The sequence below is a fragment of the Sylvia atricapilla genome, chromosome 5 (genome assembly GCF_009819655.1).
Source record: "Sylvia atricapilla isolate bSylAtr1 chromosome 5, bSylAtr1.pri, whole genome shotgun sequence".
NCBI classification, from domain to species: Eukaryota; Metazoa; Chordata; class Aves; order Passeriformes; family Sylviidae; genus Sylvia; species Sylvia atricapilla.
Window position 1 is genome coordinate 16,346,210 of NC_089144.1, and position 24,679 is coordinate 16,370,888.

A 24,679-nucleotide genomic window follows, 5' to 3' on the forward strand; every position below is an offset into this window, starting at 1 on the left:
CAGCAGCTGTTGTACACAAGTGAGTTGCTTTCACTGAGGGATGTGCTGACAGTGTCCCCCAAGGGCAGATGTAGCTTTCCCCTGTGGACTTTTTGTGGTAGGAAGAGAAGGGGCTCTGGAGTGCCAAATGAAGATGTTTCACAAGCTAAGTGCTTCTGGCTAAAGTTCAGATAGACCAATGCTGGCAGAAGCCCTCTGATGCAGATATGGAAACTTTACCCCTTCAGTCTGTTTATTTTTTGAGTTGATATTTACATTGCTTCTACACCCAGACTCTACTTCTATTTCCACCAGAGATCCAAAGACTATAGGACAGGAATGCTCATATTTTCAATACTAACAGAACACCTACAGCAACACAACCCTGCCTGTAGCTGACATTAAAATTTTAAATATAAACAAAAAACGAAAGAATTTCCACTTGATCAGCAAGTACTTCTTTTTGAAATATCCCAGAAACATGCTTTTGGTAGAAGACAGTACTGCAAAAGCCAATAAGCATGGTCAGTATGGTGAAATCACTTCAGAAAGGATATGATCACTGGTACCTTCAGCATGTTTAGGAGGAGGACTATGAGCTGTATCAGCCTGGAATATGTATGAAATGTTTGTATATATAGTCCTGAGTTACACAAGCTGCAGAGAAAGCATGTGGGAGGTGCACACCAGAGAGAGCAGGAGAGGAACTGAGCTGCAAGCCCATCTCCGTCATCTGCTTTAAAACAGCCTCCATCACACCAAGAGGTCTGTTCAGTGTCACCATAGTGATGCTGCTCACTGACCACCCAAATCTGCCCCACAGCTTCCTTCAGGAGTCCCACTGATGAGAAACCCCGGAGGTATGGATCCCTCACAGCCCAAAGGGGAAACCTCCCCTGACAAATCAGCCTTTGCATTAACACCTTCACTCTGAACCTCTGCTCGGCATCCTTGGTGCTCAGCAGGATGCTGCAATGCCACTAGATGGGCAGAAGCGCACAGCCTGCTAAGTCTGATGAAGGAGAGGAGCACATTTGATACCCTAAGCTGTGTTTTTGTTTACTGTCTCCCATTTATAAAGAGAGGATTTGAGCAGGATGAAACAGGATGTTTTTCCTGGGAAGCAGGACGCTGCATCCGTGGTGTCACCCTGCAGTCTCAAAGCCTCCATGACAAGCTCAGAACTTCACAGACCCTGGAGAGGGGAAGACAATTGGTTTAGGTGGGTGCCCCTCACCCATGGACACCCCTCACCAAGCAGTGTGTCCCCAGATAGAGCAGGACTGGATAGAGCAACACTGAGTCACCTGTGTTCTCCAACCTAAATGGGGTTCCCACCACCTCCTCCTTTCACGTCCCTGGACACCTTCAAAGCAGGGCTGTCAACACAAAGTTGGCAAGGAAGAAGCAGGGTAATTAATGGTCACTCCCAGTCCTCACCTACTCAGATCACCCCTTGGGTTCTGCAGCCACTGATCCCTTGCTGTGCCATCACTGATTCCAGTTTCCCTCAGCAGTACCACTGTAACGAGCATCAGTGACAGAACACAGAAATCCTTTGCATTCTTTTTTGGGGAAATCAACTGTCCATGAAATGATTTTCAGTACCTTTCTATCCTTTCATGATGGTGTATCGGAGACACACACACAAATTCCTGAGACACAGAGGAGATATGAGGTGAAAGGTGATGCCATTTACAGAAACTAGCACCTGTGAAAGAGTCAGGGGAATGAAAGCATCCTCCCTGCAGGGAGGGTAAATCCACTGTAGCTCCAGGTATGTCCCAGGACAGTTTTAGAAGACCTTACAGAGAGTCTCATTTTGAAGCCTTTTCTTGGGGAAACTCAGTTGTTCTTGGTCATGTTGAAGAGCTGATGAAAGCAGATTGGTTTAATATGACCTTATAAAAGACTCACATAAAAGCCAGAGAGAGCAATAGGAAACAAGGGATGTTTATTGTTAAGGTATCAGAGGAGCACTGGGAAAGATCAAAGTTTAATTCTCTGTGCTGATGACCTTAGGTAAATCACTCAGGGACAAGCTTGGAAGAACTTGTTTAGGAAGTTTTTCAGACTCAGTGCCTCACTGGGAACCAGGGGGTTCAGGGCACAGTTGACCTTTCCAAATTTTGATAGTGGTAGTGAGTGCTGAGCAACTAAAAAACTGAATTTCAAATCTTGTGAGAATCTCTGTGGTTTTTTCTCCCAAGTGTAAAACAGGGAAAACAAATATTTTGCCACCGTTATAAGGATAAATGTATGAATGTTTGCTGAGATACAGTGGCAACAGAAGCCACAGAGGTAAATAAGATGGCTATTGCATTAAAAAAATCCCAAATCCTGTTTTTATCCAAACGGCGGATTAGTGATGAAAACAATGGAAGTCAATGCAACTGAATTATTAATCACACAGCCATTTATATGAAAAATGTCACCTTTTTGTCTGATAATGATTTCCAATGGGATAGTACCACAATTTTATATGCCCTGTATACACTTGAATAATGTTTGGTAAATTAGAGCACTAAGTCTGATACAGAAAGGACAATCAACACCATTACTTCTCTTAAAAATTACCAGAAAATTTATTTTCTGGACCTGTTTAATAATCCACAGGTGATAAGCAAAGTAGCTTACTTAAAGATAATTTAGGGATGAGGAAGCCTTTTTTCCATTGACATTTCTGAATGGAAAATTCTGCTGAGACAGTCTGCAGCTCAGACTATTAGGATAGCAGAGAGAGACCTTTAACAGTGCGTCTGACCCATTACTGATTCATGAGAGAGCAATGTTGGAATAAAAAGCTATCCTTTCACACAATTTGGTACAGCAATGTTGAAATTATACTAGGATAAACAACTGCCTCGCAGTAAGCATGCTCATTCATTATTCAGTGTTAAATCTTAATTGTTGCTGATTTCAATTTCTTTGTGCTAAGTGTTTCTAAATTATAAATAACCTTGCAACTTTAATAGTATATACTCTGTTAAGGAAAAGGTAAGTACAGAAATAAATTATTAAAGTGTTCTGCTTAACTATTGCCACACAATTCATCTCAGGGTTGGGAGATCAAGGCAGCCACTTTGATAAATTTGAAGAGATACTGACAAGGAGTCTGTGGACAAGTCATGCATCTGTGTTGCTTAACCAGACTTTGTGAATGTATATTTAATTATGAAATTGTTACATTGTGATCTTCACTCTGAGTTTTGATTTTTCTCCTTTTCAGGTCATAGACAAACTGTCCTGACCTTAGTGAGAGTAAAATCGTATCCTAAGTACACACATCACTATTGTGTTCTCCCTTTGATCTGAGCACTGAACTGTGATTAACATTAAAGCGAAAAAGTCCATCTGCAAGCATTTTCATGCCCTGAGCAAGCATCAAACACGAGACTCCTTGTCATGTCTCTTATTCTCCTCTTTTATGTCTCTCTTATTTATGTATTTACCTTAATTTGCTTGGAAGAGAGTTTGGTTTGCCTCAAGGAGGGGTGGTTGGGTGATTAAGGCATCTCACATCTTTATGTCTCCTTTTGCCTTTTCTAATTCTTTCCATTTCTTCTTCAGAGGTCCAGTGGAAAGACTTGCTGACTTGCTCTTCACTGGCTTGTGGGACAGCACTTTCTATCTGGCAATGGATCAGAAGGACTGAAGAGCAGTTTTGCTCCCACCAATGTTTCTTAGAACTGCTAAAACGGGACCAATGAAGATGTTCACCAGACTCCAAGTCCTTGCCCTAGCTTTATTTTCCAAAGGAGTTTTCCTTTCCCTAAGTGACCACAGCTTTGTCAGAAAAGAAATTAAGATAGAAGGAGACCTGGTCTTAGGAGGCTTATTCCCAATCAAGGAAAAAGGCACTGGGGTAGAGGAATGTGGAAGAATCAATGAAGACAGAGGCATCCAGCGCTTGGAGGCCATGCTGTTTGCTATTGATGAAATCAACAAGGACAACTACTTGCTGCCAGGAATAAAGCTTGGAGTCCACATCTTGGACACGTGTTCCAGGGATACATATGCCTTAGAACAGTCTTTGGAGTTCGTCAGGGCATCTTTGACTAAAGTGGATGAAACAGAGTACATGTGCCCTGACGGCTCGTATGCCATCCAAGAGAATCTGCCCCTGCTCATTGCAGGAGTCATAGGTGGTTCCTACAGCAGCGTCTCCATACAGGTGAGTCACAGCAGCCCCACCAGCTGAGAATGGTTTATCTGCAATTCCAGTGAGAGAACCACTGTTTGTGTAAGTTTGCCAACAAAGCAAGTCTTAGCTTGGTCACTATACCCTAGGGGTCAATTTAGCATATGATTTTTACTGAATTTACTTTGGTTGCCTTCACCCTTTGAAGTACCTACTGTAGTTCAAACCTCCAGCAGCTGCCCACTTCTAGTTATGGTTTCTGAACCACAGTTTCTAGTTATGGTTTTCTTCTATCTGAAGTTTCCAAAATCTTAGTATTTATTTTGAACTTTGCATTTCATGACACTTCTACAGCTCTAAGTGCAGATATTTCCTTTCACATCAATCATAAATGATACCACCTATGTGTCTGAATATATGTGTTCCTGCCATGCTGCATGTTCATAACATTTGTCATTTTAACAACAGATATTTAAAATGAAAAAATAAATCCTTTTCTTGCTTCTAGTCACTAGTAGGGTTCCCTAAGGCTCAGTATTGGAACCAGACCTGTTTAATATCTTTATCAATGACCTGGATGAGGTGATCAAGTATACCCTCAGTCAGTTTGCAGATGACCCTCAGCTGAGCATGAGTGCTGATCTGCTGGAGAGTAGGAAGACTCTGCAGATTGAATCAATGGACTGAGGTCAGTGGTTCAATAAGGCCAAGTACAGCTCCTGCACTTGGGTCACAACCCCCTGCAGCACAACAGGCTGGAGGAAGAGTGGCTGGAAAATGTTCCGGTGGAAAAGGACCTGAGGGTGCTGGCTGACAGTGGCTGAACATGAGCCAGGTGCGTCCAGGTGGCCAAGAAACCAATGGAATCCTGGCTTGCATCAACAATGGTGGGTCCAGCAGGACCAGGGCAGTGACCTCTGTGCTAGGCACTGGTGAGGCCACACCTCATGTCCTGTGCCCAATTCTGGTCACTCACTGCAACATGGAGGTGCTGCAGTGTGTCCAGAGAAAAGCAACAAAGATGGAGATGTCTACAGAGAAAGTCCTATGAAGGACTCCTCCTGAAGGAGCTGGGGGTATTTAGCCTGGAGGAGGCTCAGAGGTGACCTTATAGCTACAAATACCTGAAATGAAGTTGTATCCAGGTGAGAGGTGCCCTCTTCTCCCTGGCAACCAGTGACAGGTTGAGAGAAAATGGCTTCAAGATGTGCTAAGTGAGGTTCAGGTTAGACACTAGGAAGAATTTGTTCACAGAAAGTGTTGTTAAACATTGGAATGAGTCCCCAAGGAGGAAGGTAGTGGAGTCACCATCCTTGGACATATTAAAGAAGTTGCTGGATGTGGCACTCAGTGCCATGGTCTGGCTGACATGGTGGTGATCAGTCAAAGGTTGGACTCTGTGATCTTGGAGATATTTTCCAACCTAAATGATTCTGTGATTCTGTAGTCACGTTATTTTGGGTCAAATAAAACAATCCAGCTCACATGACTCATAATATCACAAGTGAGTGGTGTCTTAAGCCCAGACTGATGCAGACTAAGACCCTGCATCTGTATTTCTTCAAGGTCAGCTGCAGGATTCCAAAGGCATCAAGTCTTGAATGTGCAGGATATATTTTCAGACTCGGTGTGGGATATTTTTTTCCAGACTGAGCACAGGCCTTAATCACTGCACCAGTGTCAACAGCAATAAGAGTTCTTGTGTACTGCAGACTTTCCTAGTAGTGACAGAAAGCCCAAAGAACCTCATTTTCCTGTTTCATAAATAGGGCAAGAGTTCATCCAATGTTCATTTCAACCAGAAATACTCTGGGGAGCTGGTTGCTGCTTTTGTGAGGACATGAAATCCCATCAGTTGGGAGCATGGTCAGATCCCATAGGACATGCACGAGCACAGAAGAATTTAAAGAAATTACATTTTATTTCCTTTTGTATTTGAGTGTATAACTCATCTGTGTGTTTATAGTAGGGAATATAAGAGCAAATCCTTTCCCATACTGTAGGAGAACAGTTTCTGCAGAGCAGAACCTCAGCCACCTCCTGTAGTAGAAGTGGTTTTGTCCCACTGTGGACCAGCTAGCAGAGCAGGAATGTATCTTTCACCAGTTATGTGGGGTCTGATCACTGGAGCATAAAGAACCAGTAAGTTTCAGGCTGAAAAAGAGACATCTGAAGGGAGAAAATGATAGCTACAGAACCCTGGGCAGCACAAACTGTTAAGGAAATCATTATTCATTATCTCTTCCAATCACACAAAGAGTAGATCAGATGAAACCAGCAAATGGTAGGTGCTTAGGGGTGCTAAAAGCTAAATGAGCTCCAGAAGTGACTAGAAACAAACAAAAAAAGAAATTCTGTAAGATACTTCCTTTGGTTCAGCAGTTCCCAGAACTACAGCTGTCTGAAGGCTGGTGAAGTATTCTGAATCATCATAAGACTGCCCTATCCCACTGGTGGAGAAGTGGCAGTTTTCTTGCTGTACCTTTGGTTTGTGGTCAGTGTGTTTCTCAGCCCACCCTAAGCTCGTGTGTCCAAAGGACACGAAGATATGAAGTAGCCTAAAAGACATACCTGCGAAAGTAGTTACAGCAGAGGAAATGATACAGGTGTTTCATTCCCTCCCAGAAATCCAGAGGGAGTCAGATCACGTTTCTAAATTAGCCTATGGCCTCTTGCACATCTGTCAGCCTGTCTCTTTGAAGCCAGTCTCTGGTGATCACTGACCTAAGACTAAATCCATATATGAGGCAGTAGATTGCATGCAGCAGAAATCAAATATAAATAATAGAGTGTCTATAGATGTTTCATATTCCAAAATCTTAGGTTTGGAGCAGCTGTCCAATGGAAATTGGAAGTTTCTGACTAGAGATTTTCTCAACAAGTACCTGAAAAAAAGGTAATACAACTATAGAAAAAAGTATTCAGTTGTTTATTTTCTCTTGACATGGGTTGTAGTGGCCTTCCTTCAGTCTCTCTTTTCTAGCTTTCCTCTAGATTTCATATCACCTAAAAAAGATGTAATTAAGCCTTAGAAAAGACATAATTAAGCCGTTCACACCTGTTGGCCATCCTGTTAAGATAGCCAGTCACAAACTCTGTTTCGAAAGAAAATCCTTGTCAGGAATAATAGACATTGCCAGACTCAAGCCTGAAACAGTAAGGACTTTCAAGCATTAAAGGGAAGTATTTTGTTGCCACAACGATTTCAGAGCCAGTCACATGTACAGAGTAGCTCCAGTAATAACTAGAATCACACCACTGCTGAAAGTGAAAATAGTTCACCAGGGGTGTGTGTGTGTGTGTGCAAGGCTCAGCACCCCCATTCCCTGTGTTTTCAAGCAGCATCCAGGGTGCCGCCTGCTTCCAGATGTGGCCCTGACAAGCATTTTTCCTTTGCTGAGAGCTGTAAACACCATAAAGTCCACAGTGCAGTTTCTTAGCCTTAAAATAAAACATGCTGAGTTCTTCAGACAAAAATTATTTCTGGCTTTTTTCCCCCCCTCCTGTGAATTTGTCTTTATATTTCAATATTTTTTCTTCCCCTCCCTTCACCCTCCCTCTCCTGCTTTTTGTCTGGACAGCTGTGTGCCAAATCACTTCATGATGCTCCTGCTGTCAGATTTGTACTTCTTTCATTACCCTTCCACCAAGGAATAAAAGATTTTGCTGGTAAATCAGCAATGAACACCTTCCCCACTGAGTCAGTATGTGCAATAGGCACTCTTTGCAGAGACTAAAAACAACATGAGAATGCAGAATGCTTAATTATTTTCTGGTCAGACTAGGCTATTATCGTTAATGATGATCTGGATAATTAGTTTTTAGATGTTGTGTTTAAATTAGCAGTGAGCCCAATCTGCACAGCATTTGATCCTTCAAAACTCGAGCCAGGGTTCTTAGTCAATGGAAAAGCTCATGTTAAAAAAAATACAAATTAAAAAAGCTGTTTCCATGAAAAAAAAATCTGACTTGAGTTGAATCTAGCATCAGGAGGTGAAGAACTCAAAACTTTGAGAGTTTTCTTTTGAGGTTGTGGCTCATTTTTATCTGAGCCAGGTCATCCACTTTTTCTTAGTTTACAACAGAAATTTCAAATATATTTTCCTTGGAGAGATTGACACAGTAAAAATGATAAGAAAAAGAGGCAGCAATCATTTGCAGTGGAGCACATGGATAGCCAATCCCAATTCCATGTTTAAGATTCTTAGGTCAGCTCGTGTCAGGAATATGCATGTGGAAGCAAGAACACCTTTATTCAAGTGCTGGATTTGTTCTTCCCTGTTTCCAAAAACTGGATCATTTTTCTGAAAATGAAGACTAGGGTCCACTCCCTGCAGTCAGCTGTTAGAAAAATTAAAACATTCCTTTATGTGGGCTGGATTTTTAACTTCAATGTATAATATATTTACATGGATTAAAAGATTTTTACCTGGCTGTCAACCCATGAGACCTCCAGATCACGACCATGAAAGTTATTTCCAAGTTAATGCCTCATCCAGAAAAAATGGCAGACCAGAAATCAGTGCCCTGCTGTCTTCTCCTCAGTCCCTTGCTGTGTCTCAAGTAAACTGTAACAAAACCACTGCAGCAGGTTTAACGGTGCATTACTGCTATCACAAAAGCTAAAGCCACTCCTAAGTGAGTGACCATCTGGCATGAAATTCAAAATATGTACTCATTTACTGGCAGTCTTTTCCTGGCTGTCATTTCTCCTTAGCCACAAAAGTCTGCCAAGGGCTCATGGACCCTGAAAGCTAATCACTTTCATTTCCTTCCTCCAAGGAGAAACCATCTTTCAACCAGAGTCTTAACAGTAGTTTCTGACTTCCATCACCACTGAAAATAGTGTGAAATCCTTAAATGAACCAAAAAAATTAAAAAAAAAAAAAAAACATAAGATATGGGACTCTGTCCCTCTGTGCACGGACCCCACAGGGATGTGGGCAGGGGAAATGTGCAGGGGGTTGTAGAGGTTTGCCAGGTCACACACGCCATTTGTGCTGTGCACTGAGAGCCTCTGGTGATTTTGTGCTCTAAATGTAAACCAGATCCTTATTAAAAATCTGTTCTGTGAGATGGACCACCTACCACCCGCATTTAAGCTACACATGCACTTGCCAGCTTCCTTGTGTCTCCTTTAAACTCTCGCCTCTTTTATCTCTGTTCTTCCCCTCTCTCCACTACCTCTCAGCCAGATCCTTGCTGTTAATTCCTCTCTTTGTTTCTATTCCACATTCAGAAACTGAACAGCCACTAGGCTGAGATTTTCAAAGTGTCCAAAGAACACTGGGCATTTCTTTCCTAGAGATTTCAAAGGAATATGGGCACCTCCCTCTGGCTTCTCTGAAAATCCCACAGTGACTGACTACTTTCCAGTCTTTTTTCCCTTGGTTTTGGGCTATGATTTTTATTTCTTCTGTGTGTGCATTTTCTCCTTTTGCTAAAGGGAATTTTCAAGACTTTAGATAAGTAGATAAGATAGATAAGTAACCACTGAGATCACAGGTAAGAAGGAAGGAGCTCTACCATACAATGAGAGAATCACAGAATTATCAAGGTTGGAAAATACCTCTAAGATCATTGAGTGGGACCTTTAACCCAGCACTGCCAAGTCCACCATTAAACCATGTTCCCAAGTGCCACCTCTATATGTCATGTGAATACTTCCAGAGCTGGGGAATCCATCACATCCCTGAGCAGCCTGTTCCAGTGCTGGAAATCACCAATTCAGTGAAGAAATTTTTCTTAGTAGCTAATCTAAACCTCCCCTTGCTCAACTTGAGACATTTTCCTTTTGTCCTATCACTTGTTGCCTCGGAGAAGAGACCAATCCCCACCTAGCTGCAATTTCATTTTAGGGAGTTGTAGGGAGTAATAAACTGTTCCAAGTGGGAAATGATGGTACTACAAGAAAAAGTGGCCAAAAATAAGAGCTAGCTAGGGCCACCTAGACATCACCTATACTTATTCTACCCCTTCTGACTAGGTCTTACTCATTAGTTAATGAGTCTCAAATCACCATATTTATCACTGATAGCTCTTTTAACTCCAGTAGCAATTCCATGTTCCTTTAGAACTAACAGCCCCAGTTTTAGCATCTTTTCTGATCATGTGTAAATGGGACAGGAGTCACAGGCAAGTTTATGAAGTCTCAGAGATGAGTTGCACTCCTCATGCAAAGCAAGGTCTTCTGCATCTCTTTTCAGGATGCAAATTTGGTGCTCAGCTTACTTCACCTGAACAGCAATGCTGTGTGGAGGCAGAGTGCATATGTGGCAGCTCACTGTGCCGTCCCCTGCAGGAAAAAAGAAAAAACATTTCCAAACAATTCCTTCAAAGCACAACGTTTCTCTGTATGCTATCCATGGTTTACTTTTGATTGCACAGGACAGACACAAATATAAAAACAAATTCCCAGGTCCTGTGCAGAAATCTTAGCTGTTGTTCTGACAGTATTCCTTATTTTTGATGTTCATTTTGCAGATGAAGTTATTTCACAGTTCAAACACTGCTTCTCTCTGTGTGACAGCTACTGAGTCCTCTGGAAATATTTATCATTTTTTTTTCCAACTTTATTGCCTAAATTTTCAGGAGAAGAGCAAGGCTAAAAATAATGTTCCTTCACCCCTCTTCCTGCTAACAAAAAATGCCAGACAATTTTATTTGTTTGATAGTGAATTATCTTTTCCTGAGTTACCTTTGTGAAGGAATTTTATTAAGGAGCATTACTTACAAACTAGGAAACAGCCCTTTTAATACCAAAGAGTGACAAAGCTGACGGAACCCACTGCTTCAGTCCTGCAATGCACCAGAAGATTCCATAGGAGAACAAGCCAGTGTGTGACTCCTAAATAACCTCACTGCAACTGGCTGAGCTCCTTACAACTGACCTTTAATGATTTAAAGAAATGGAATACTGGCATTCCCAGTGACCTTCTGGGGTCAGTGCTTGAGTCCTGCTGAAGCCAAATTGGTGCTTTCTGCTCCAGGTCGTGACACAGCCGCTTTGCAGTCACTGCCCTTAATAGTGCTTATTATAATATCCCAGAGATGGTACTCTTGTTTTAAAAGGGCTAGGGAGAGATCATGTTCCAAGCTGATAAAGGTTTTTTAGTTCTGAAAGCAGTGAGGCCCTTAATTTCCCTTTGAAAACAAACTTGCTTGGAGTGAATTTTTTCTTGGGTCCAAGGTGAGCAGCTGCATTTGCATCCCTGAACTCTCCTCCTCCCAAATACTCCCGAACTTTGTGAGTGTGTCAGAAGTGGCCAGACTGAGTCACTCTGGGTCATACTGTCCCCAGGTAGGAGCCTACTAAATCCCAAGACAAGAGGGAAAGCTATAGTGCAGCCCAGTTTTTCAGTATTGCTCGTTTTTATTGCCAGTGATAGAGTCTGGCAGCTCAGTAGGCTGGGCTGCATCTGCAGAAACATCGCCAGTACAGAGATGGAAATAAATATTTCTGTTTATTCTATTCTCATTGGACCACATCTAGAATATTACCTCTAACTTTGGATCCCTTGGTAAAAGGCTGATTGGATAAATACAAACACAATCATGGGGAGGAGAGTGTGGAGCACAAACCCTACAAGAAGAAATTGAGGAAACTGTACATTTTCAGACTGGAGAAGAAAAGGTTTGGTGGGAACCTAATATCAGCTTTTCAGTAGGTACAAGTTTGTTCTCAGGAACACAAAGTAAATGTATTTATCAACATGATGTAGGACCAAAGGATAGAAGAAAACACTTATAAATTGAAAAAGGGGAGATTTTAATCTGATAAAAAATGTGCATCCCAGGAGCTGGGACCGTGGGGAGACTGCACAGACCGGTGGAGACTAGAGAGGTATCTCATTTAGTCTTTGCATTAGGTTTGTGCCTCCCACCTACCACATACCCACGTTCCAGCCCATTCAGAACCAGTGTTTCTTTCCTGCCTTTCTAAAATAGCTCTTTCTGCTAAAGTTTTGGTGTATTTTTAGATTCAAGAAACAAGAAAAATTTAAATAAGAAAAACCCCTGCATTGTATATTGGTATGAATGCTTTAGATGCAGTTTGACTTACAACTGCCCAAATAATGACAAAAAGCCAACAAGATATCATTGCCATCATTTATTAATATGGATAAAACATAGACTGGATAAAACATGTTTTATCCAGCCCATGTTCCTTCAAAGCAAAAGCTCGGGCTCTGTGTTGTAGCAATAATATAGAAATTTGGAAAACCTTGGGACATGGCTTTGCCATGGTCTTGCTGTGGTAATCTTTTTCCCCAGAAATAGAAAGACTTTCTCAGGAGACCAAAGGCTGCAACAGAATCTCCATTAGAACAGATTGCAGCTCAGAGAGACAGAAATTTGCCCAGTTTCTCAGTAGAGAAAAAACTCCTTTACCTTAATCTTATTCTGCTCCTCAGCCTAATTTATTGTCTGTTCAGAGTAGCTCTTTCCTGTCTCAAAGGAGCTCTGTGAAATTAGACTCATTAAGCCAAGTGCCATGAGATTTTCACATGGCTAAATTTCAGAAGGGCAGAGAGCACTGTCATCTAACAAGGGGCCTCCTCTCTCCGACAAATGTGCAATACACACTTGTGTGTTATGGTAAAGACATCCTACCTGTTCTAGCACTTTTGAGATTCATCTTCTCTTGTTTTCTCAAAAATGTTACCTGTGTTTTCTGGTCCCATACGCATTCAAAAAAAATCCATGTAATAATCTCTGGGCCATTAAAAAGGGAAATTTTAACAAAAACATGAGAATAAATCCTACAGCCAGAAAAAAAAAAAAAAAAAAAACCAAACTAATGACGATCAAAAAAATGTTCAGTGAGATTCAATAAATGATAAGACAGATCAAGGTTACTAAGACACAGAGGTCCCCTATTTGCAAGCAGTATTCTTATATGGCCACAAATACACCCAGAAACCAGGTTCATGTGTTTGATAGCTGTATCTAATTCATGGCAGGTGGTTATTATGAAGCCATTTTCATAAGTGTTTTAAACAAGATTGGCAATATGCCACGATCATTATCCTGCCCCTGCAGCTCAGAGAAGCAGAAGTGACAGATGTGGAGAGGGAGAGGGACACTGGTCTCCCCTGGCACTGCCATTGCCACTCCATTTGCAGGATTTGGTGTGCCAGATTTGGCAGGACTGGTGTGCCAGTAAGTCCCTATGGAGGGATGTGGCTGGCACTGGATTTACTGCCAGGCTCGTGTTGGGCAACAAATCACCCACCATCCCAGCAGCTGAGTGAGAGCCAGGTTTGCTTGGGGAGTGGACACTTGACCAGAGAGGATAGTGGTGAACTAGTGGACAGCAGCATGAGAGCAGATAGAGGTTTCCCATCTCTCTGAATGTGGACTGCGTTGACGTGCTGTGTTCATAGCAAGCTATGCAAAGTAGCTGTTGCGGTTGCAGGTGCAGAACATCCAGACTTATCTTCAAAGGTATTTGCAAAACCCACCAGCTTTGACAGTGAAAAAACCTGGCTACTACTGCTGCTTAAGTGCCAACATATGGATTTCAGGCACTAATTGCATGCACCACGGCTTGATTAAATTGCTCCCTGGAGCTTTGCCAGAATAAATTATTTCACTTAGCAAAAGCTGGATCTGCACTGCAATTTTGAAGCTGTTCCACACATGCCAAGGCAGTGTGGAGCTACACAGGAGGTGTGCCTCAGGTGGTTCAATCTCAGTGCACATAACCCTGGTTTACATCCCACTGTCCTCTACTACACTGAGCAGACACAGTCCTAGATAGCAGCTCCTCTGCAGAACCTGCTACCTGTGCTCTCCTCCTGTTAGTCTCTTAACCAGGATAACATTTCCATGATTAAATGCTCAGATCAGCATGAAAATGGCTGGGAAAAGGGTCTGTTCTGAAATCAATTGCATCAGCTAAGTGCCTGAGACTTGAGCTTTTTTGAAAAATTAGTCCCTAATATCAAGATGTTACAATATTCCAGAAAATCCTCACTTGAGAATTTCAAGAGAAGAGTCCTGATCTGAATTAATAACAGACACAATTTCACTGAACTCCATGACTAGTGATAGTTCTCAGAGATGATTAGGTCACTGTCCTTTATAATTAATCAGGCTTTCTTATATTTTAAAATTTTTAGTCCATGAAAAATCTACTGTCTGGACAGCTTTGTAATGAAGACCTTTACAGCAAACAGCTGTAAACACATGAAAACTTTCTTCTGCCCAGAGCACAGGAATCCAAATTGCAGCTGTTTTCAGGGGCCCTAGAAGTGTGGTGGCCTCCAAGGCTGAGGTCCCCTATGTAAACTGGGAGAGTAATTCTATTGATGCATTTGCTGCTTAGACTAAAAGAAAAAAAAAAAAAAAAAAAAAAAAAAAGGGGCACAAACAAACAGAAAAATAAAAAAGAAAAAATAAACCAAACTAACTATAAAGCTGCTGTATTTGTTAGGACCACCTTTGTATGAGCTGTAGGCCTGTCCACTCACTGACCAGCACAACCTCAGCTGCTGAAAATGGACTTCTTGAGCCAATTTGAGCGGAGAAATGTAGAAAGATACGTGTGCAGATCTTCATTATGGTTTAGCACAAATAAAATAATTCCTGCTAGAATAAACTGAGACAAGAATAGCAATTCCAGCCCACACAGTTTTGCAGGAAATGTTCCAGAATAGCTGTATGGAGTGCATTCTTATTACCACATTGGAGTGCTCTTAAGAGAGGACATGTGAACCAAACCATGTGGATATGTGGGCATGTAATCAAAGTTACAAAGCCACAGGGACTTAACAATGCTCAAAGCATTCATTGTACCTTGGTGACAGAACAAGCCTCTCTGCCCATCCTGTGGCTTTAAAGCTGTTCATTTCCATCACCAGATGCAAATTAAATCCCACACTTCCAGTATAAGGCAGTTTAATGACTGTTACCATGTAGCAGGGAGGTTAAGAACACAACAGCTGCTTTCTGGGGAATGGTAACTCGTTCAGCCACAGCACTTCCCAGCCTTCTGTCTGTACCCACTGGCAAAACTGCCGTGTCAGCCACAGCTCAGGATAATCCTTCCAAGCACTGTAGAAAAGATTTTATTTTGGCTTAAACTAAAATAAACCACTACCAGTGGGGGTTTTTTTGTGAAGGCAAACTTCAACCCAACTGCTACAGCTGAGATGCCAGGACATCTGGTCTTTCCTGGTGTTCCAGAAGGACAGGAGGATAAGAACCTCCTGAAGTCTTCAGTTCCATGTGGCCCAGAGGTTGTGAAAGTGTCTGTACATATATGGCTGAGTCTGGCCCAGATAGGATTACACCAGTTTACAAGAGCAGACCGAGCTACAACACGACGCTAGTTCAGTGTCTGCATTACAGAAAAAACAGATTCTAAATCTGTAAAATCCTAAGTCATACAGGTTGCTGAAAAGCAATAAAATTCTTCTTTTTTTGGGGGGGGTGGTTTTACTAGACTATCTAATTTGCTACTGATGTCTGAGCCTTCAAAATTTCCCTCTTCTACAGCATTTTTTCAAGACAGTCCTTTGCCTTTGAATTCTTACAGACAGTCTGTGGTCAAAAAAAACATCTGGGTAAGATTAAAAAGAATTAAATGATTGAGCTATTTTTAATAAGTTTCCCTTGGGAATTTCAAGTACACTACTACAGGAATCTCAAGCACACTATTGCTTTTCAAATGGTTTCATCAGGCTGTACTCCAAGATTAGCTTCAAATTTAATTTACTGGATAGAACTTCTAGTCACCAATCTTGCCTTTGTCATTTAAGAAACTATCATAGGAAAAAACTGCCATAAGTTTTCTTAATTTCTTTCCAGATGTGATTAAGAGTTGTACTTCTGTGAGAGCAGCAGGGTAGATTTGGAAATAATTAAGTATTGGATGTAGCCACATAAGAAAAAGAAAAAAAATAGCAGGGCTTTGGACCACATAAATCAAACCAGAAGGGCAAATAGAGATTATTATAATTTTTATTATTTATTAAAAACTGTAGGTCAACATGACGTTAGCACAGTTAGATAGAGCATAGTGCATGTAATGCCAAGGTCATAGGTCTGGTTCCCACATGGGCCATTCACTTAAAAGTTGGATTTGACGATCCTTGAAAGTGCCTTCCAGCTGACACAATTCTGTGATTCTGTGAATCTGTGAATCTGTGATTCTGTGGTGTTGTGAAACACTTGAAGAGTACTAACGTGCAACAAACGTGCCATCTCAGCTGGTCTGCAGCCAGAACATCTCAGAAAACAGTTTAAATGAGTAAAAAATAGGAGAGGTAGGGACTTATGTCGAATAAATGAGATTACAAAGTTGTGCAAAAGGCCTGTGTATTTGTGGTATTTGCACAAAATGGACATTTATGTCTTATTAGTGCATTTGGTCATCAATACAATGAATCTTGAAGAAGATGAATCCCACTATGAACAGCAAAGGCTTGCAAATCCCCAGGCCTTAGTAAGGAACACAGTCTGAAACTGAAATATACTGTCCACTTGTGTCTAATTATCTGTTGTTTAAACAGGCTCAGTTTCATGAAAATAAAGGTCCATTACAGTCCCAGAAGGACCCAGGGAATTAACTGGGCATCAGAACAGCTTTTGTACATATGCTCAGAGCAATGCTTTCCCTGGAGGTTGTTATCAACATCCTCTGTCAACACCCTCAATCTGTGATCGTCAGAACATCTCTCATTAAAAACCACTGTCAACTCCTTTCCCTAAATAATTCTGTCCCATTTCATAAATGCCACTCTTAAATAATCCCTGCACCCCACTTTGTTCTCCAGGTGGCAAACTTGCTCAGGCTCTTCCAGATCCCCCAGATAAGCTACGCCTCCACCAGTGCCAAGCTGAGCGACAAGTCCCGCTATGATTATTTCGCACGGACAGTGCCCCCGGACTTCTACCAGGCGAAAGCCATGGCTGAAATCCTGCGCTACTTCAACTGGACCTACGTGTCGACTGTGGCCTCCGAAGGGGACTACGGGGAGACGGGCATCGAGGCCTTCGAGCAGGAGGCACGCCTGCGCAACATCTGCATCGCCACCTCGGAGAAGGTGGGGAGGTCCAACATCAGGAAGTCCTACGATGGCGTGATCCGGGAGCTGCTGCAGAAGCCCAACGCCAGGGTGGTGGTGCTCTTCATGCGTGGTGACGACTCCCGCGAGCTGATTGCGGCCGCCAACCGCTTCAACGTCTCCTTCACCTGGATCGCCAGCGACGGCTGGGGCGCCCAGGAGAGCATCGTCAAGGGCAATGAGCACGTAGCCTCCGGGGCCATAACCCTGGAGCTGGCTTCACACCCCGTTAAAGAGTTTGACAGGTACTTCCAAAGCCTCAGCCCTTACAACAACAGACGTAACCCCTGGTTCAAGGACTTCTGGGAGCAAAAGTTCCAGTGTAACCTGCAGAACCGGAAACCGCATAGAAAGGCGTGTGAAAAGCACTTCACCATCAACAGCTCCAACTACGAGCAAGAGTCCAAGATCATGTTTGTTGTGAATGCCGTGTATGCAATGGCTCACGCCTTGCATAAAATGCAGAGGACTCTCTGCCCAAACACCACCAAACTCTGTGATGCCATGAAGCACCTGGATGGCAGGAAGCTGTACAAAGATTATCTCCTGAAAGTAAACTTTACAGGTAATAACTCCTCTTTTGGTACTTACAAAATGTAATTAAGCAAACCTTCATTCGTCATGGTAGCAGCTAGCCAAATTCTGGTAGCAACTATTTACACAGTTCAGACCTGGGTGGTACAAAGGTAAGGTCACTCCTGTCACAAGAAGGCAGAAAGGAGAAGGAAGAGGAGCTTGGTGAGAACCCTAAAAAAACAGGTTGATACTCCTCCTGCTTCCAGCAGAAGGAAGAGGTGAAGGTGACAACAGTTGGTCTTGGCAACGTTGCACTCCATCCTCTAAAATTCCACACTCCAACACCCATTTAATTGACAGTCAATTTGGGCATGTCTGAAAGCCAATGATCCCTTCACCACCTGCTACATCAGGCAGCCACCTGCTATTGCCAGGCCAAGACTTGGCCTTCTCTCCCTCACTTTGCTATGAATTTACATAATTGCTGGACCATGGCCAATGTCCTTGCAATAGTAAAGTAATAATTCCTGTCATAGAACCAGATGTATATAAGCTATTTAAATATATGGGGTAGTCTCATTACCTGTGTTACATAACTACAGGTTTAATGACAAACTATAAAAACCTACATTAAACATTTGCGGGAGATGTGGAGGAGGGTGGTCAATTTGGGAACGATATGAGCAAACTTCATGGGGACTAGCTGCACAGCACATGGCATCTCTGGGGTTCTGCCACCACACATGGCTGAGTTTAGCTTTATTATTAATACTACACCATAACAATATTACACCTTGGCAAAGCTAAATAGATCTACAGAGGAAACAAGTAAAGCGTAGAACATCCTGTCTTTATGTTGCTACGTCTCAGTTTCTTCTGTAGCATCTAGGTTAAACTTGCATTTCTATGTATTATGAAACTGATATTCTCAACTGACCGAGTTCATAGTAAAGGAACCACCATGCTGTGTTTTGAGTGAGAACCAGCTGCAAGAGGAATTGAAGGAAAAACATGTTTAAGATGGCAGCATTTTAAATCCCAAGACATCTTCAGTAATTGTACAATCCTAATAACACTGAAGACTACATAAAACTGTCCAATTGCGGCTTGAATTTTTCCCTCCTTTAGAGGTGTTCTCAGTGTTTGACTTGGATCACCTCTTGATACCACCAACCACACCCCTGGTGCTTCTCTAGCTCCCAGTGGGGTGCAGCTGGTGTAGCCAAGCACTCAAGTCAGAATGAAACAAAATTTTTGAGTTTAGAGTTCTGGAAATTAAGAATAACGCTTTCTCTTTCCCTTCCTCATAGCACTTACAAGACAGAAACTATTCTCTCACTTGCCTGCACTTACTCTCCGAGATACTTGGATATGTTTAAATTGTTGAAATCAATTGGTTTTGGGAGGACAGCACTTCATGGGAGCTGGTTCCTGGCATGCTGATCAGGAGGGAAGGCAGTGGTGTGCTTCTGTCCCTGCCAGGGAGATACTTCACGATTGTAATGACCTACCTAAATGAGTAGGCACTTCAATATTTTAAACTTCAATTATTTTGAAGATTTTTCTGACACTACAGGTATTTTTATGGGCTTAAATGAAAACACTATTAATAGATTCCAGCCTTAAGGCTAAGTAACCTTTGTTCAAATATAGAATTCTTAATCATTTTTCTAACATGCAGATATTTTTAAGCACCCAAGAATTTTCCCACTCAACATCTAGCTATAAAGTCAAAATGACCACAGTTTTCTTTGTCCAAAACTGCAGGAAAATTTTTATTTATCTAGAGCTAGAAAAATTAGTTTCATTTTTGACTGAGATATCTTCTATATTTTTATGAATTGGGAGTTGAAGCTGTTCAAGCTTGAAAAAAAATTGAAGCCTGTAATTTTTCAGTTTTGATAATAGAAGACTCTTTTTTGAACCAAATTAATTTGATTAAAAATCAGCATGGAAATCTTTGAAATGCTGACAATCTTTATTTTCCATTAATTTTCATTTCCAATTTAAAACATTAAGAAACCTGTCAAGTTCTTTTGCAATAGCTTTGTTCCATATACATTTTTTACCGGCTTACAACATGATTTGCTCATCTCCTTTCTTTATAATTAGTTCTTCCATAATAATGTGAATTCGTGTTTTAATGCAAGTTATTTTTTAAGCAGGTGAGTGATTTTTATGTAGTGAGTTATTAAGCAAATCTTCTCCCCTTCTTCCTTTCAGAAGGGTGTGAAAAATTAATACATGTGTTGGATTTTAATACGTATAAGTCTTGTCATTGATTTATATGGGATCAAGAATTATTCTTAGCTCTTTCCTGGCTGAAGAAAATCTTTGGGTGTGTTGTTAATGCAATATGAGTATCTTGTTGCATGGTACATTTGATCAATGATGCTCTCATATTTCCACCTCCAAACCTGAGAGTTTTCCCAGCACAGAGAGAGGGTGGTATGGAAGTTACCAGCCCAGCAGCAACCCAGCAGCCCAGCAACCAAGTCAGGTTGTGAATTTTCTCTCTTCTTTAGCCTGGGTAACGATTCTCCCCCACCACGAGAAAGCAGGCAAGAAACAGAACAGAAATTCAGTGATAACCGAATTTGCAGACACACAAGTAGCTATTTAAGCAATGCCTCCTCTGCTGAAAGGCAAGGGTCCACACAGATAAGCCCTGCAAGCACAGAAATCAAGCAAAGAAATGGTGAAAGAAATCAAGTAAATGGCCTTGAATGCCTCATCCCATTTTCCTGGAACATGGTGTATTTGACACACACCAGTCTGAGTAAACGATCTGTGACTGGTGTGGGATGGAGCAATTTTAGACATTTACCCTTTACACTCAAATTAGTTTTGATTAGTCTTTGATTACAGGTAATGGAGGGGATCAGCACTTGCAGAGAGTGCTCCAGACCATGCAGGGTATGATTTGCCCCTACATCTCTTGCTACTAACTACAGATGGAATATGGGGTGATTAAGGTTTATTTTCACTTGCCATTTAGCTGAAAGTCTGAAATGAGACTCTCAGGAACAGCAAAATGTGATTTGCAATGAAATACTCAGGGACCAGCTAGCAGCAGGGTAGTTGTAGGGGACTGGCCAGGATTTGTGCCTCCTTGTGCTGCCACTGCTGCTGACATGCTGTGTGACAGATATTTCGCTAATGTCTCTGGGTTCCTACTTATTTCTCTTTTTTCATTAAATTGAAACAACTCCACAAAACTGCAGTGTGGAATGAAAACAGGGTGAGATTTCACTCCTTATTGTCTGTGAGGTACACCAGGCACATCATTTTCTTGCAAGTTAGTAAGACATATATGGCATATATATTGTGATATCTGGAATCTTTTCCACAAAGGAAAAAAAGAGACTCCTGTGCCTAATTCCAGCTTCCAGCAGCAGGATGTGAGAACGCAAAGTCCAGCCCCTTGATAATTCAGTTTCACTGTTTCACTCGCTCAATTTCAGTGTTTGTTTGGCCTTTCAAAGAGATATAAGCTGGTTCATCTTCTTGATCTCCCCATCCTCTACGTTCCCTCCTGAGGGCACAAGTGCAGCACTTGATGTTCTAAATCATGATGGTTTTCTGCTGATAAAGAGATGCCACCTCAAGAGGCTGTTAACTTGTATTACCAGAACAACAAAGAAGTGCTGAACAAAAGTAAAGGTGTCCGCGGCAGAGGGCACAGAGTAAATTCAACTTCTTGCCATGCCCAGCCATTGCCTGGTGAAGGGCAGCACACAGAGGGGCTCCTGGGAGGGCTGTGAATCCAGGGATGAACCCACTGCTTGCTTTGCTCCCTCACGAGGGTGGAGGAGACAGTGCAGCAAACAGCTTTGCTGACTGTTTCAGCTTGCTTAAGCAGGACACAGAAAAGCAGCGCTGTCATTGCCCACAGCACTACTACATGCCTCACATTTGACAAGTGCCAGGACAGCGTGAGAGGGATGTCCATCATCTGGGATAAAAAAGTGGCAGGGTCCTGCACAGCTGTGCCCTACCTGTGGCTTCCTGGTGCAGCTGCTCCTCCAGGACATTGGAGTGGAGGTGAGGAAGGGTGGCACTGATAGTGAAAGACCAGCATCAGCTCCAGGGTTGCTTATCTGGTTGCAGCCCCAGGAGTGTGGGGCTGGGCTCCAGCTTTTCCCACTCCAGTTAGCAGGACTGATGGTATAACAGGACTAACCCTGCCCTCAGTCTAGTGTGGGAGCATTTGGGCAGAGGGGGGGTTGGATTTTGGGATGTGTGCATGTCCATATATCTCATGCAGTTTTCTGAACCTGCACAGCTAATGGTTGGAGGAATTTGGCTAAAGTAATTCACTTAGAAAAAAGATCATTAAATATTTTTAGGCAATGCATATTTAAAGTACTCAGCATCTTTTCCTATCCCTTTCTCCCTTCTGAGTTACCAGAGTCATTGTCATGGACCTTTCTGACTTGTGTTCAGAAATCCATCTCTTCTACAGCAAAGCCTGTATTATCAAAACTAGCTTATCCTGGGCAAATCCTCTCCCCTGGCAAAGCAGAAAGACTACTCCAAATGAGATAAGGCTTACAAGACAGGTCTGATTTGTCCCCTTTGCTCCACTGGGCTTTATGACAAAACTTCTATTCTTACCTGGTCTTATATTTCTATGTGGTCCATTTTTTCCTTCTCTTCCTCCTCACTCTGCCCCAGCCAACACTGAAATAATATTAAGCAGAAACACAAATTCACCTTCTCATTTAGTCTTGAACACTGGTGACCTCTGTTGTGGGAACACAATTTCACAGACCATTTCCATCATATCTGTTCCATCCAAGTAAGAAAGAGCTTAAGTCATGGTCTGCAACAAGCAATGTCACCTTACCTCTGAGAACAGCAGCATTGCATGGTCCCTGCTCTGGGATTTAGCCATGAATATTTCCTGTCAAAAGTGCACTTCAAAACTGAATGCTCAGCCATGCTGTGTGGAGCACAGACCAAAAGAATGCTTCACTTGGTATCATGAGCAGATTACACCTGTAGAAACTTCAAAGGCCACATATGAGTTTGCAGCAGGGAGTACCTGTGCAAGCTAAAGCCAGAGCTCACAGCCCAGGCTCTGCAGCAGATGGCTCTACTACTCCATCATATCACCCAAGGAGCTCCTTTTCATCAGGTGAGATCCCCCTTGCCCTCAGCACTGAGTCAGCAGTGAGGTCCTCGTGGCCTTCCTTGTGATGCTTATTTGTAGAATAAACCAGAACATACTTTCAGATGAAGGCGGAGCTCACATGGGCGGAAGGCATCCAATATCTTGTTAATCATAAGAGTTGTAAAAGTGTAATATATGATGGATTTGTAGCTAATAAAAGCATGGAAAATGAGTGAATTCCCCAAGATACTAATTAAAAAGATACATGAAAAAGATGTATAAGATTTATAGGAAAAAATTACTGCCTTTTCCTGGGACCACAAATGTGTCATAGTGTTTAAAACCTTGCAAGCAGCTAAAGGACAGTCTCTGGAAGCACACTTGAGACTTGCTGTTTCAGAGCAGAGGAATAGTTGGACATGCACAGTATTTTCCCATATTCTCTCACTACTGGAGTTACATTGGTGTAAATACAGAGAGAGATGCACCAAGGTTTGGAAGGCCTGGTAGTCCTGATCTGCTTTTTCCTCCCTCCTCTCTTTACAGGCATCATGGGATCTGCTGCTCCTTTACTTTGGGTAAATTTACCCTCCAAGAGTAAATGAGTCAATCTCTACTTAGTTGTCCTGAAGATTTTAGTACGTGTATATCTTAATATATTTATGTACTTATATAAATGCATTTATATAGATTTTTAATTGTGTATGCTATAGATTCATAATATATAAAATCATAAAATTAAAGAATAAAGCAGATTGGGTGGTTTGTACTCTAACTTCCTGCTGAAAGATAAGGCAGTTGTGTAATTATCTATCATTGCCATCTCTAGGGCACATGTTCCAAATAAAATTTCCATTAAAACTTCTCTCACCATAACAGCAGGTCAGTGACCTACCTGTTAGGGGTGTCTGCTATCAAGCCAGAGACCATCATAAAAAGCTGCTGGTTTGTGCTTTCCTTCGTCACCAATTCATAGTAATTAGCCTGAGTGAGTAAGAGAAGAGGTTGGATTGTGGTTTTAGCCCTTGAGATAAGCTCCAGAAGCTGAGGTCAAGATGTGCTGGGTCGTTGCTCACCATGTAACTCAGGGACAAGGTACTTTTTTGCCTGCTGCCATCACTGTCCCCACTGCCTACTGCCACCACTGCCTGCTGCCACAGCTCTCTGCCTGACCTGGGCACTGAGCTCCCATGGACAGCAAGATAGGAAATGCAGCATTAGGACACAGAGCAGCAACAGCTTTTCTTCACAGTCCTCAGGAAGTATCTAAATGTGTTGCCTTTGGCCTTTACCCAGCTGGGTGTCATTCCTGGAAAGCCTGCAGAAAGCACAGGCCAGCAGCAGCCCCAAACTAGTTACACTGGCATATTTAGGTCAAAGTACTTTGACATCCCTAAAATTGCAACTACATCTCCATCTCAGTTTCCTCTACTTGAATATTTAAACGACCCACCACTTCAGCTGTGCTATGAAATACTGAACACAAAATTATATAGTCTATGCCTTGTATGTAATTTATACTCAGCTGCTTATCTCCTATTAATAATGTAGCCTTCAGGCAGCCATAAATCTCCGGATTTCACAGCATCCATGTGCGTGTGTAAATGGAGATGAGATTAGACACCCTGTGTTTGTGGAGAAACCCATGACTGACAAACAAAAATGGTTTTCTTTCAGGTCACATATTTGAGAGACAGACGGCTTGGTAACCTAATTTCTCTAAATCAGGCTCCTGTGTTTTCCTGCTGCTTGCTTTATAATAGTTATTATTTTATCTTTTGTTTTGCTGGCAAATGATACATGAATCCCAAACACCAAAGATCTCAGAGGAGCAGGAAGTCTCATGCAACCTTT

The 24,679-nt window shown here is 42.1% G+C and overlaps 1 protein-coding gene across 3 annotated transcripts in view; it reads left to right on the forward strand.

Annotated features, from left to right (window-relative positions):
- Positions 1-24,679, forward strand: part of GRM3 (glutamate metabotropic receptor 3) — a 101,479-nt gene that overhangs the window by 53,244 nt on the left and 23,556 nt on the right. For all 3 annotated transcript variants that reach the window (XM_066318772.1, XM_066318770.1, XM_066318771.1), the window contains 2 exons: positions 3,550-4,153; positions 16,903-17,758. In XM_066318772.1, the coding sequence (XP_066174869.1) occupies positions 3,656-4,153; positions 16,903-17,758 (1,354 nt within the window). In that variant the 5' untranslated portion in view covers positions 3,550-3,655. The remainder of the gene's footprint in view (positions 1-3,549; positions 4,154-16,902; positions 17,759-24,679) is intronic.